This window comes from Pomacea canaliculata, linkage group LG1, assembly GCF_003073045.1.
Source record: "Pomacea canaliculata isolate SZHN2017 linkage group LG1, ASM307304v1, whole genome shotgun sequence".
NCBI lineage: Eukaryota > Metazoa > Mollusca > Gastropoda > Architaenioglossa > Ampullariidae > Pomacea > Pomacea canaliculata.
Window position 1 is genome coordinate 4852202 of NC_037590.1, and position 15559 is coordinate 4867760.

Genomic DNA, 15559 nt, shown 5'->3' on the forward strand with positions numbered 1-15559 from the left:
ACTGGTGTAACTACTACACCCTCCCATGCACCCACACACCCACGCACTCACCCACGCACAATCGAAAGAAGCTGCGCTAGTGTGGCGGTTATATTTTTGTTATGAGCCAGCCAGATGAAGGATGGGGCGGCTTGCCTAGAGGGAAGGAGGCTAGAAGGGGACGAAAGCAAGAGCGAGCGAGAGAGAGAGAACGCCGTAGGGAAAGAGTCAAAAATAGCAAGAAACAGGCCGGTCATACGGAAAGGCAATACTCACAAAACAAAGCACAAAGTACCCGGCCTACTTGTTGACAGGGTGCACCTGGGATTGCTGTGGCCACCGCCCCCCCCCCGCCCCCCCCCAAAAAAAAAAGTGCCTTCTTCAGTTACTTTTGTGTCAGCATGCGATTTGCCCCTCGTGCATCCCTCGGCTTCACTCGTACACCATTCGCCACGCTAAGCTCCCTTATCTGCACTGTATCGAATTACACAAGCACGCGCGCGCGCATACACACATATATAGCTTATAGGTCTCGATAAGGTCATCACAACTTTGTTTTAATTGCCGACCATCAGTCTCTCCCCCTAACCAATAAATACCTTTCTCATTTGGTTGTCCGAATAGCAGTCGATTATGTTTGCACCCGGTCTCGTCTTCACAGCCACTAGCGAGCGGGGAGGGGTAATCTACCGTTACTGTAGATGACGTCAGGTACCCGAAGGATGGAGGAAGGCGTTTTATCTTTTATGTCCAAGTGTCGTTGTGATGCTAGTGACCAAGGTCAGGACAGAAGTCAGTCTCTCTCCCCTCGTGGACCATTTCAACACTACCCAGAAGGTCCAGGTCAGGGGCACGGAGCAGAGATGAGCCAGGAGCTGACGGCGTCGCCAGAAAACACCCACACGCACAAAATAGAGAAAAGAATGGGAGCGATGATGAATGGGAGGGAGGAGTCGAGACTTTCAGTACGTACCCCATTCCCCCACATCGATCTGGTTGCCAAGATGGCAGCTGGATTCCCCCCCCCCACCCCATTAAATCTATTAACTGGTGACGTAAATAGCGGAGCCTCTTCCACCACAGCAGCTGTTGTTTATCTCCTGACTTTCTGTTCCAGCTGCTATTTCTTTCTCTCCCTCGCCCTTCTCTCTCGGTGCTAGTTTCCCTGTGAGCGACAAGCGAGTGGCTGGGCAGTGAAGGCACGTGGCCGGACTGTCATGACCCGGAGAGAGGCATGTCTTCATTCTGTCGCACGCACGCACTCTTCCTGTTCTTCGTTGTCACTGGTGACGTCTTGGCCTATGCGTCACTTAGCAACGTGGTCCCTGGCACACTTCATGGCAACGGCAGGAAGACAGAAGTCTGCAGAGTAAAGCGCTGACATGTGACCACCCAGAGTTGTCTCCTCGCATTTCCTCTTCGTGTGGACGACGACAGGTCAACGTCACTTCTCGACGCATGCGCATTTCCATAGTGTAGGCTTTAAAATTAAAGGCATCTCGAAAGCCTCTCCAATGTCTCTAAAACTTCTCTAAGAGCAGCAAGAAGAACATCCACCCGTCCCCAATTGAGCAGTCTGTTTCTCGCATCATCCGGGCATTTGACCTTTGTCAGCACAAGCGTTACGGTTTGTTCGTATCGTACTCCCCTTGTAACCCCCGCCCCCACACGCACACTAACTCCACAAGACAGAAAGCACCGTCCCTCGTCAGGCTGAAATTCATTTCCGGAAAACATAAAAGTTAACAGCAAGCACCCTGGCCTCTTCCACCACCCGCACTATACAACTGACAAAAAAAAAGTTCTTTCCTACATGATCTTTAAAATAACGTTGTGTTGAACAGTATTGACTGTTGGACTGTATTACAACTGGCAGAACGCTTGGAAGATTGGACTGGGTAACAGTTGGTTAGTCAAACTGCACCAGTAGAGAAGTTATCGGCATTCAAGTACCGCCAGCGGTGGTGGCTGGGACAGGAGGAAATGCCACAGCAGACGATGAGCTAGCTGATGAGGCACTAGCCTGCTGCCAGCATCCTGCCTCCAACTCACCACAAAACCCCCACCACATGCAATCAGAGATATAAATCCACACCTACATAACATTATGCGTGGCTGAGGGTGAAAAATGATTTAGTGTAGCTTTGAGTCTGTACATCATTATGTTGTTTTGTCTATACAACATCATGTAGTTCTATGTAATAGCATCATGCAGCTCTGAGTCTATGTATCGCCAGCATATAATTATTGATGCTGGTGATAACTATGCACCACTAACCCTCGTACTCTGTAGGTCTGCTACGAGCCTGCTCCACCTGCAATAAGTTGTTTAATTAGACGTAACGACGGATGCGCTCCACACATTAGAAACAACTTCTTTGCCGAACACGAATGTGGTGATCCACACATTAAAAAACCTCCACACCTGTGCTAGTCTTTAACGGACCACTCTGTCGAGTTAGATATGCATCACCGTATTTCAGGGGAGTCTCGACCCTCTATCTCTCAGCTTCGTTCCACCTGGACACGCCTCAAACCACACACTCCCGACGCTCCCCGCACTAAACAGCTTGCGGACGTGAACAGTCAAGGGAAGCAACTGAGCTTCCTTGAAAACCAGTTCGCATCAGAGGTCTCTCCCTTTAATCTCATGCAGAGGTTACAGTCTTTATAACAAGATAAGTAGATTATAAAATATACATTTGCTCCAAAAATGCTGCACACACGAATTCCTATCAAAATTTAATCTCCGATACATTTGCTTTCGGTACCGAGACATGCTGAGTGCACACAAATAAAATAAGAAGCATTACAGCCTGTAATACCTTCCCTAGTCCCCTTTCCCTAGTCCCTCCTTCCATTGTCACCTCCTCTATATTCCCCCAGATTTCCATCCTTCCGTCAAAGCGAAATCCCCTTTAGGTGGAAGCACTTTCCTATTTCAAATACAATAACCAAGAGGAAGTCACTTAAAACCCCGGGGGTGGGGTGGAGTGGGGGAATCGTGATAAGAAAGATAACTCCTGCCGACAAACGTGCTAAGTGTGAAGTTCTCTCCCTCTAGTCCATGACGCGTGTATAAGAGAACCAACTTCGCTGAAACTCTTCTGTTTCAACAATCACGCAGTGAATGTATGAATACAACACTTTCCTGAGAAATAGTCAAAACAACAGGTTGTGAACATACTGTCAACAGCTGGCATAGGTCGACATTTTTTTGTTTCCGCCTTCGTTAACACCACCATGCAAAGGAACAATCGGCTAAGCACTGCATGCCAGAGAAAACTCCCGCCAACCTTCCGCTAATAAAAGTCATTCTCAACTGGACACATATGGACAAACGTTTGGCAAAGCTTTTACTTCACTGTTTCTTACACACAGTCAAAGGTTTGTCCCTATTTTTTCGGCTAACAACGGGTTTTAATACAGTTCTTGCTTCACTAACATTATTCACTTGTAAATTAAATCAAGTTACAGTAAACAATTGCAGCGTCAAAAATTAATGACAGATAAAATCCACTGACCATTCATTATCGTTTCTGGTCTCTGTCTTGACTACCGAGCACCAAAGAAGTGTAGGACCAGCGGTCATAACCAGCACCTGGTTATTCCAGTCCACACCGACTACAATATTTTTACGAGTGTTCCAAGACACACCTTGAATTTGCCCCAGTCCTCAAAACAGCGGTATCCCCTTCCCCCGACCCCCACATCTTTACCTTGATATAAAGCAAAGTTAACTACGGTGTAGTCTTAGGATTCTCCGAATGATAGGTGGGGCGCCTGCCAGGACAGAGTCCGGTGTCATATTCTGGCATCGACTACCAGGGCAGTGTATCGCGAACCCACCTGTCAGCACTGACACCCCTCCCAGTGCCTGGCCGCTATTAGCACTGCAAAAAAAAAAATTAATCTGGAAGTAAAGGTACAATACAAACACCTAGGCGCTCCTCTCACCTGAACGTAAAGATGTCATACTGACACCTAGCCCCTCCTCCAGAATGCTCCCAGCCTCGCTCCTCTCGCAACAGGCACAACATTCCCCATCTACCCCATGTATATGATTGTCTCCGCTTTGCAATCTGTGTTGGTCGCCATTGAAAACGCCCTAAGTAACGAATACTTCTTGTTTGCGAACAGGAACACACGCCTTATGTAACGCATCCCGGGGTCTGTCGACGACGTGCACTCACACGGCGATAAAGGTACAACACAGAGCCTGCCGCCAGACCTGCCATCAGCTCACACTCTGGTTCTCAACACTAGCTTTTGGTCTTAAGGCTTTTTTCCTCGCTTTCAGAACTCGTCTGTAACCCTGACTGTGGCAGCGCTTTTCCTGAAGCCAGTCCGACAAACCGTTGCTACTAGAAACAAGAAAACACCACACACACCCTGAAGTGGGCCTGGGGTATTCAGTGTACCTCTGGGCTTATTCCGTCGCTCCACGTGATGCCACCACAGAGGGGGACCATGAGTTCACACAACAGCTTCCAATAAAATGTCGGTGAGTGATATCTATCATGAACTGGAAAGGAAGCGAGCGCTCTTACAAGGCTTGATCACAAATACTCAGGTCCTCTCGACATAACATCAGAGCTACCTGACTGTCAGATAACATCCCGAGCTACATACGAACAGACACCAAATTGTCAGAAACACCCAACGCGAATAATAAACAAACAAAACAAAAACAAAACAACATTTCACGTGTTTCTTTCTTCGTGAGGGGAAGAGAAATGAGATAATCCAAAAACCACAAAATGTGAGTCAGTCATAAAAGGTGTTGACGCATTACGCGGTTGTCAAGCAACCGCATGTAGAGAAGGGCTGTGTTATGAAGAAGCAATATGCCGATGAAATATGATAAGAAGTGGCGATGAACATGTTGCAAACCTCAATCCGCTCAACAAATTTCGCTATAAATTCGTGGCACATGGTGTTTGTTTTATAGTGTGGCAAAGATGGATGATAAGTGAAAACACGTGACAAAGACGTGATGGGAGGAGTGAAAAGATAAATTTAAAAAATGGGTGGCTTTAAAACAAACAATAAGCAATATTAAACAGCAGCCCAAAAACTAAAGTGGCAAATAATTTTTTTAAAAAGCTGAAAAAAAAAAGAAATTTAATGAAGGAACGATCAAGAGAAATAACAGGTCTGGAGTACTAAGTGGGCGGAGAAGGTGCCAGGTGTGCACAGACCTGGCAAAGGGCAGGACACTTATTGTTCCTCGTTGTGCTTTACTTTGGTGTGTCTGTACAGGGCATGCAGCCCCTCCTGTCACCCTCCCAGACGACAACTCTACAGGCAGGAGCCATTTATTGTGAATTCTTGCGATAGTGTTGCATGGAACCGCCCAGAGACTCCAAGAGAGCATCAGACCCGCTAGTGTAAAGCTGTCTTCAGTAAAAGGCCAGGAATGGACCCTCAAACACCATGATCATTACACTGAGAGATGGTGGGGTAGCCTGCTAAAAATATACGCAAAATGTCTTAGCACTTGTACATATATGGATATCTGGAGATTTACTGCATACACTCGTACACCAATCTTGACCTAGCCACTGATCAACAGCGACACACGGGATATAGGACAGGTGAGAGCAGGTGAGGTGAGGCGAAAAACTGACAGTAAAACGACACGTGTAGGCGGGAAGTCTTTCAGTCCAACACAGAGGTAATCTCTCACAAAATCTGCAGGCAGCGATCTCCTATTATAAGGCTACAGGAATGTAGCCCATGAAAGACCTTATTTTCCAGATTGTCATGGGTTAGTGTTTCACTGCCTGTCCTATGAAAACTCGCCTTACAGGCGATCCGGTAGAAGATTCAGCATTTTTGCCATTAAAGAATTGTTCCCTATTGAGATGGGCGTGCAACATTTTTGTCTATTGAGAAAGTGTGTGGGGGCTGGGTGGCGGAGCTGATTTATGTCGGCCTGGAAACACAACAGAAGAGATGTCCTCCGGTGTACTGCTGCGCCTGACATCCAGCTACTAAAAGACAGTCCCTGAGAGCACACATAAGCCCACCCCGGGTGCCTGTACAAAAGGATGTATGCGACTCGTGTCAGTAAGGGGACAAAGAAAAATCCATAGAAGAGAAATCCGATCTGTCGTAAAAACATCCCCAACCTTTTTTTATTTTTGCACGAGGATGGGCAGACAATCACACTGGACGGATTGGGGTAAGGGTGGAGTTCCACGGTTCGTTTCCTTCCCATTAAATAACAATGGATCTCATTCTCAAAATGAAAGTGCGAAGAACTGGTGAAAACAGGCCATTAAAATTATTTCACTGACGGACAATTTATGTGGGTTTCTTTTTAATGTTTAAAATAAAATTTTATTATTTTTTGAAGCGCATGGCCGGGTGGTGGGGAGGGTTACGAAGTGGTCAAAATCTTTCGGATAGTGAAAGCTACAACAGCACGAACAGCTAGTCAAGCAAGAAAAGCCTAAAATACAAACCCACTAAACAACCAAAAAGGCAGCCAAAGACAACAGGTAACAACCCACTACATGCCTACAGGTAAGGATGCCAACACAAGGCCAGGTTGCGAGGGAGTCTTGCACACACATTCACGAGGTGAAGATAGAAAGATCTGACAGCCTCCTCTGTGGCACATGCTGCTTCCATTTTCTCTCACTCCTCTCGACACGCACCTTTCACGCGATGTCTGTAGGTGTTCACAACACAGGTAGAGGATGTGGGGGAGATGAAAGGCTCAACACAGGTCAGGCGAAGGGGGAAAAAAAGGAGGGTATCTTATCACCTTCTCATGGAAGTAAATGATGCACTTTGACTACTAACCGACTTCCGGGGATGGGATCGAGTTCCCCCTCTGCCACGAGCAGCAAAAGCAAAAAATGTTTAATCAAGAGTAAGAAACGCTCGCTAGAAAAGAATGCGGCTGTGCAATGTGATTACAGTTTTATTCTTGTTCATATACGCAAACACAGACTAATTAATATACATCAACCAAAATATACCGATGTTATGGCCTTTTACGAATGAAAGAGAAAAAACATAAAACTTCATCTCGAGAGGAACCTGATGGTACAAGGTGCAGTTCTCATCCCCCTCTCTCTCTCACCTTGATCGCGCGCACACACCTTTCACGGGAAGAGAGTAAGAAGCGATGTTTGTTTTTAAAAAAGTGCTGACAAAGAATCAAAACGAAGTTAAAATGACTAACATATTTAACAGGATTAACAACCTCTCTACTGTCAAGATGTAGAACAAAATTTGGTTCCGGGTGAAGGTCGTAAACGATCGTGCACAGATTATTGCCGACATGAGCACACCGGGAGAGCAAGATAAAGGTAGAGAGAGAGGACAAGTCAGGGTGCACAGTCAACAAAAGCGCGGCAGTGGCTCTCGGGTAGGGCAGGTGCAAATCCGGTATTTACATCCGCCACCGACTTCACCTGTTCCAAGAAATCAGTTAAGAACCTACCACGGTCAAAGCAGTTCGATAAAAACAGAAAATAAGACCGGGGTCGTCGCTTACACTTCATAAAGGTCTACTTCGTGATGACTACACATCCACACCTTTAGACTAAGTGGCTGTCACACGTGGAGCTCGGTGCTACACTGTACTTACAACTACTGCTGGTGTGACATGAGGTGGGTTGGACGGTTCCTCCCTTTGGGCCTCGAGTCTAGAATAACGAACGTAAGCCCTGGGGACCAACATCCCCTCCCCCCACCCAGTCACGATCTTCGCTACACTACGAAGTCTTGAGGTACACGGGGTATCCGAGCAACAAAGAAACCAAAAGAACAGACAACAGACGATCGCGTTTTGTTTTATCCGAAGCGTGAAGCATCTACAGTCATCGACACACAAGACGCCTGCGGCAAGAGCTCGAGGTAAGACTAAACCGAAAGGTTCGCGGGTTGCTCAAGGTAAATAAGCTGAAACCTGTTACCTTTGCCGACAATCGTGGTTGCACCGCCTCGTCACCTGTGCCGACCGAGAGAAGACGACGTGACCCGGCAGGTGGGGAGCGAGCCAATCACACGGCGCACAGCCACCCATCCGTGGCTGGAACAATGACGTCACCACGTCTCATCCACTTCTCGTCCACGCTGCACCCAACACCACCCTTAGTCACATCCACAAAGCAAGGGCTGCTCCAGTCAACAGGCAGGTGAAGGCCACGAAAGAAAAGAGAAAAACCGACACCCACCTCCCTCGCCTTTTCTTCTCTACATTTTCACGAAACTTTGCCCCCTCGACTGTACTGGTCTCTTACAGCTCGACCTTCAGTGGCGGCAGCGGCGGTGTGAGAGGCTGCACAGCAGCAAGACAGACAACAAGGTGCTCACCGCGGCGGTCCAGGCCGCGCGCCACACACAACACTGCAGGTACAACAGGTGCAAACTGAGAAGCCAAGAGCTAAAAACGGAAGGGAAGAATTTTATCTTGTTCGGATTGAGGGCTTTAGGTGTACTTATGAGGTACTCGTTCCAGAAAACCTACCCAGCACGACCTATATAATAATTATTATCTAAGGTTTTAAAAGCCAAGATCGGTGGGGCGACATCGCTGTACCAACACTCTTCCCGAGTTTGGCGTTGAGTGTGTCAAGTGTTTTCAGTCGGAGCCCAACTGTTGTGCTCAAGGCTGAAGTTGCTGGAGGTGCTGAGGAAAGATGGATGAAAACAGAGGTGGAGTTGCGTGGTGGGGGGAGGAGCAGGATTTTTCTTTTTTGTTCTGCGCGGAGGACGATGAGGTAACCGTCTTGCGGCTGTTTGATGCACCGCGCGGTGGCCGCGCATCACGTGGCCCGACACCATCTCCGACGAAAAGCACGCATGCGCGCGGCACCCGGTATGTTGGAACTGGAAACATGCCTGCGAGTTGCCGCTACCCTGGACAGCAGCCTTTGAGTTTTACAAGTCCCGAATCAGCAGACAGCCCCCAAGTCATACCCGCAGTTCCCGGATGTTTCCGGGGTAAGTCAGGAGATGCCACCCTCGTGATAATCACAATGACGACCGAAACAAAACATTTTTCTGGTGTGATTTTGCACGTCACAGATCTACCACAAAATGTTTACAATCAAAAGGGAGAGACTGATTTTAGCAGTCATGTTTATTTCCTTTGGGACTTTTTGTTCTGTCTGCGCGTGTGTTCTTAGTTCTCGTGAAAAAGATGGTTATGGACATAACCATTCGAGCCTCATAGTTCTCACAAATACGACCTATTTCGTCACCTTTGACCCCTAACACCTTGACTTTTCCTGCCCAAACTTTAAAAATAAAATGTGATCAGGTGAAAGTGCTTCACTCTCGCTCTCTCTATCGAGGCTGACGGCGGTCCACACAAAAGGTCAAGAGACCGCCAGAAGCTCAAAAGTCTGCATTCCCCGGTAACCTCAGATAACCCCACACGTATTTCCGTTGCTCCTCACATACGATGTTTGCTTGATTTCTGTGGACTATGCTGAATCATGGAGAACAGCTCAAGGGCGCACACCTCAACACCCAACCTTAGACGATAATGACAACTCAGTTGTCGAGAATTCTGTCAACAGTCGTAATGATGATTGCAACGACACGCGGACAGCCTCCTTCTATCCACCATGTACAGACTGCAGAACTTTCCAGAATTTCTCTTGCAATTTTTAGTCCCTTGTTACGATGAAGGCAAATAATAAACAACATATTTCCACGCTGATATATTTTCAGGCAAACAAAATGCTTCTCTACTTCCATACAGTGACAGACGGACAGGAGAACAAACGTACAGGAGTACAGAGAGCGATATGTACTATTCAAGGCCCATAACACGATTTTCACAGGTAACAGTGAAGTGAAAACCACGTGATTTGATTTCGGGTCAAAGGTAACTACTGCCGCTGTTGCCAGGGACAACGTGCATCCGCGGGAAAGACGCCGTAAACAACTGAATGCGCGCGCAGGTAAACGTTACGCCATCGCTACGACACCTTTAACCCTGGCGGCGGATGAAATGCAAACATTTGAAACGATCCGCCAGCTGGACGCCTTTGCCTCGTGGTTCACAAGATTTCTCTCATGTATGTGTATGTAAATATATACAAACTCTTCATGCAGCGTGCGGCGAAAGCACACCCGTGTTGCTACCCCGTACTCCTAACCCACTTCTACGTCCAACGGAAAATGAACGGCTCCAAAATAAATTTGCCTCGCTGACAACCCAATGTGCAAGTTCGCAAACAAGTGGCTGGCCGATAACCCGCAGAAGCGGCAAAGGTTCGTGCGTGAGATAAACAATGCAGCAGATAATGTAAACAACGTGAAAGCAGAGGCCATAACAGCGCCTCGTTACACGAAACACACTGTGAAACACCAGTGAAGTGCAACAGCCGTGTGATGGTGAATGGCGGCAGGAAAAGATTTTTTTTTGGTGTCCGTATTTCTTGACTCAAAGGTAAGGCTGCCTTAGGTGTGTGAATTAGGATTGACTTCTTGTCTCCACCTGTGTGTGTACATGTGCCCGCAGTGCATGACTCACCTGTCCTGAGGGCCAACAACAGTCTCAGACTGCAGCATCATCATCTGAGGACAAACTCCAACAATCCGTCAATCACTGACGATGTCAGCGAGCACAAGTGTCGATGCCCACCCGCCAATCCAAGGCTGTGGACCTATTTCTCCTTCCCTTACCTCTCTGTGATAAGCAAGTCAGTGATGGCAAGCTGAGTGTGGCGATGGTGGAATGTTCATCGCAAAAAGGAAAGAGAAGAGCACAGCATTCCCACCTTTATTCCCGAAACCTGACCGCCCAGCTGTGCGCTGTGTTAACCTTGCATCAGGACCCCCGCTGCATAATCGCAGGATGAAAGAAAGACGAAGAGAATGTAAAGTATAAATCAGTCCTGCCCCTCTGTAAACGACACCAGAGACTTTCCATGTGTAAACAGAACTGACAGACAAACGGCTGGTCAGGGTGACGTAGCCGAATGGACAAAATAAGTGGCTCACCGAGTTTAAAGTTCTGTGAGGCAATGCCCGGCAGAGTCCTTTCACTTCCACTTACCTCCCCTGATAAATCAGGTACCCGTATGCTGAGAACAAGGTAGGGGAGGTCTCTCTCTCCCGAGTACAGGCGGCCTTGTGGTACGACGCTTGCCCAAATGAATGCTGGGAAGTTGTTAACAAAAATGAGTTCTGTAATATGCGAAGATCTCTTCTCACAAATTTATCACACGCCAGGTTTTATTATCTGCTAATTAAAAGCTGCATGGCATCGAAGGTCAGGTGAAAATGGCGCTGTATGAATTTCTGACAAATTATAACATGGGGTTCGCGCTCAGACATGTACAGTTTTATTTGTAGTTTCCTCCGCTTCTGAAACACTGCGACTACAGCACGATACTGTCTGAATAATCCGACATGTCGCTCATTCTCTCTGTTTGGTGTTGACTGCTGTGAACTTAGTGATTGGTGAACTGGAGTGACGTAGTACACTGTTATCGTGACGTAGTACACTGTCAGCGGCGCTCGATGATCGCAGGTGCGAATCGCGTACGTTGCTAGCGGATAATTAACGGATGGATTTTGGAGGCTCAAATTTACAGGTTAGGTTTATACACCTATGTCTACCGATATCTGAAAAAAAAAAAAAATTTGCTTGTCTGCAATTCTTCCGAAGCAAAAAAAAAAAAAAAGATGGCGGTGGTGACAGCGTGCCGAAGGTCAGGGTTACAAAAACAGAGTGAATAACTGAATAACCCTGTCAGCAGGGAAATGGTGGGGGGGGGGGATACGACAAGCCTTGTGTTACAACGAGAGATTATTCACACCCACATCAAAGAGTGAGACAGCGACAGCGAGAAGGAAAGAAGAAGCTAAACGAGGACAACGAGGACAGCTGATCCCGTCTGCTGAACAATGGGGTCCTTCACCTATTCACGGTGAACCCTAGTGGGTAGTGTCCCTTCGCTGGCAGCGTTCCAATGTATCAAAGGTCAAAGGTAGCTAACTCCAAGGGTTTTGTGACGATGTCTCTTATAACTTCCATAATGACATCTACAGGCGATGTCTCCTAAAGCTTGCATAATGACATCTACAGAGTATGGTCCCCCCCGCCCTCATAGCTTCTATGCATGACATCTACAGAGGATGTCTCATACAGCTTGCATACATGACATCTACGGAGTGTGTCCTCCATAGTTTTCATACAAAATATCTTTAGGTAAAGACTACATACTAACGGCTCTTCCAACAAATAAAATTAAAGTCCAACCCTACATAAAATGGCTTTCGAGTGGGTCCCGTTAATTTGAATTCAAGCTCGTCGTCGAGACGTCTTGTGACCTGACAAAGTAGGTTGACTGGAGGGGCGACACCTGGAGGATCTCATGTTGACTGTGTAGTCTTCCATAATGTCAATCAACACTTATGTCCCGCCCCAGACCTCACACATATTGTTTTAATTGACGCACTCTTGTGATAAATTAATAGCAGCTCTATGTTCTGTGAACTTGTCAGCAAAATCGAGGTGAACTTCATATTTGACTGGGTTAGCCTAATAACCGAAGTGATGGCATGTGTAGTGGCTTGGTCTTTAAAATGTTGCACGTCCAGTCTGTACAATGTCAACGATGGAACAGGTGGCGGTTACTGTATCAAACAATATTGCGCAGTGCACTGTGAGAACAGCTGGCCCATTGTTTTAAACTGAGCAGACCGAGTTTCAAAGAAATTAAATCCACGACGCAATAAAGTCCTCTTTCACGATCCCTTCATTTAAGGAAACCCGAACTACACAGGCCCTCGTTAGACGAGTCTTATTACAGCTTCATGATGTACATGAGTACGACTACAAGTGTGTTTAAAAAACTTACAACAGACATTTTCATTATCCCGATTGGTAAAACAAGGTGACATGACAATGACATCGCGCAGTGCCAGGCTTTCAAAGTGAAACATCTCAACAGGGGTGTAAAAAATTACCGAGAAAGTAAGAGCGGGAGGAAGAAAGGTTAATTAAGAGAGAGAGAGGTTAATCAAGACTCGAGAGGTCACCAATTAAAGGTGCCAGTGTTCAGAGAGTTCCAAAGTGCACTCACCTTTCAAAAGCTGCTTGAGTTCCCTGGCTGCGCGGGTGGTGGTGAACTTGTTGACGATATCCAGCGCCGTCTGGTCGTAGGAGTCGGGCTTGTTCACATCGATGCCGCACTGTAGGACAGAAAGTGTGACGAGTGTTCAGAGACACGACTACAACAGCGATGGTGTGGTGCTGGTAATGGTGACATCGGTGTTGGTGATGAGTGCATGCCAGACAGAGGCAGTTGGCTTTTGTAAGTAAATTAAAATGTAGGATGCTGCGTGCAGCTACTGGTGTGAGCTTGACTTTGTGAGGTACGATGGAACTCACTTCGGTACAATCATGTGGCTGCAATGTAAGGTTAATTAATAAATCTCTCAACCACTGAAGCAGTGTGTGTGTGTCCATTCATCCATCCACACAGACGTGGTTGTGTGTTTTGCAAGTCTACATCCTTTGTCAAACTCCGACTAACGTTCGCACGAGTACTCCCCTCTGTACACAATAATCGATAATTGAAATTGAAATACAGAAACCGATTTGGTCTCGTCTATGACAATTTCAGCAAAAAGATATTTTGGAAAGTGTTTTGAACCCGACCGATATCGATGCTAACATCACTCAGGTGATCAGGAGAAGCGACTGTGAAGGTGTTAGGCAGGAGGGAAGACAGACAATTGCAGGATGGTCGGTAAAGCGCCGCTGTATCTGGGATTCACATTAGACGGGTCGCATCTCAGTGAGCGAAGCAGCAGCAGAAAATATGTGGCGAGCATCATCCGGAGGTGCTGCTGATGGAAAAAGATAAGCATCAAGTCACTGAGGGCTTTTCTCTGGGGGGAAATGCTTGTAGCCAAATGTCTGGAATGTTCGGTGGGTGTAGCGAATATGGCAACCTTTCAGTTATCATCTCAATGCAACATTTCTCGGCGTAAGAGGGCGCTCCGTACCTGGTAAGCGGTTTGGTGGAGACCAAGGAGACCGTGTGGGCATATAGGTGGACATCTGCACTGCTCTCGCTCAGGAAATGTGCCCTTCCTTACATGAGTCAACTGGCATTGCAGGGTATGCTTCTCGGAACAGTCAGACTTCGGGGTATGACTCCGTTCTGAACTTGGTGCTTTTGGGGAAAAGTAGACTTAAAAGGGAGCAATACTTTTATGTCTACATGGCAGTAACTTCAATTATTGCCTGGCACCTGAACCTACATGGCCACGATGACTGGTCAAGAAAAGAGAAAAGCCTTTTTTTTAAAAATGAGACAGCGGACTGTGGATCAGAAACACCAGGCGACGGCCGTGTGCACCCGAGAGGCTTTTGGATAAGAAATTTGTGTGTGTGCGCGCGCTAAATAAATCGCAAAGAAATCTCTTCTTGTCTACGTAGAGACTGACTTTGAAAGGTTCCTTCTGGCAGTCTATGTTGGTACACAGTGTGCACCCGGTTATAGTGTATGTATTGCTATTGTGTGCCCGAAAGGTATGTCTGTCTGTCGTGTGCCCATCATGCACAGACTTTGTGTTCTTGACCCTAGGTCACGCGTGTCCACTACTGTCTTGACTAAACCAAGAAGAACTTACGGTGCCCATCCGAATGCGGGTGTAGCCATAGCGACCACTTCGTAGTCTGTTTGCGATCATGGAGAAATGCTGATTGAAGGCCATGTTCCTTCTCCTGGTACCCATGAGGTCGGCAGACAGACTTGATCACGTGATAACGGACTGCACGAAGCTGTGGACTGTAGTATACAAAACTGTGGAAGTCTAGGTTTCCTTGAATTTGTCTGTCACATTCGACTAACACGAAACATTTCATACATTTTCTTCACCAACCTCAAATGTCCGTGAAGGTGATTTTTACTTCTACGGCGATCAGAATAACTGCTGAAGACAATCCTAGTGGATCCACCTCTACAACAATAGTCTGAAAATCCAGAAAACAATTGACGGAGGGAAGAAATCCCAAGCATCAGGTCGTTCAACTCGTCCACCGGAACATCAACTGACTAAATGAACTAGTGATGCTGTTATGAGCTATGTTGTCTTTCCTTTTAAACAAACAATTCGGCGAAAATCGCGCAGGCGGTGGAAATCTGTTATGTCAACATCGGCTGCAAGATCAGACATCATCGATGGTACATCTCTACATAGGTCACTTCTGAGAGGTCACACGCAGGTCACGTAGTTCCATGTCGCAAACCGTCATCTGTCCAACATCCAACAACAACATTATCCACGCGCGACGCCGCCTCACTGGTGTCCGCCGCGCGGCTGCCGCCTAGCAAGGTAAGCAAGATGCCGAGAACCGCCGCCCAAAAACCGCTGCCCGTACACACCCTCGACAGACTTTTATAGGCCGAGCTGCCAGACTGGCCACGATAAGCCACTAGCTCGGATTTGGGGAGGGAATTGAGGTAAAGGGGTGTTGGGGAAGGGGGGAAGATCACGGCATCCACCCACCTTCTACAGACCTGCAGCTGTCGCCTGCATGAACAGCGCACGGTGCTTGTCTACCCAGGAACTGTAACAGTTGGTG

General features: G+C 47.2%; 1 protein-coding gene across 1 annotated transcript in view; it reads right to left on the reverse strand.

Annotated features, from left to right (window-relative positions):
• Positions 1 to 15559, reverse strand: part of LOC112577331 (caskin-2-like) — a 141343-nt gene that overhangs the window by 53059 nt on the left and 72725 nt on the right. Inside the window, 1 exon segment of the mRNA XM_025260389.1 lies at positions 13047 to 13155. Coding sequence (XP_025116174.1) covers positions 13047 to 13155 — 109 coding nt within the window.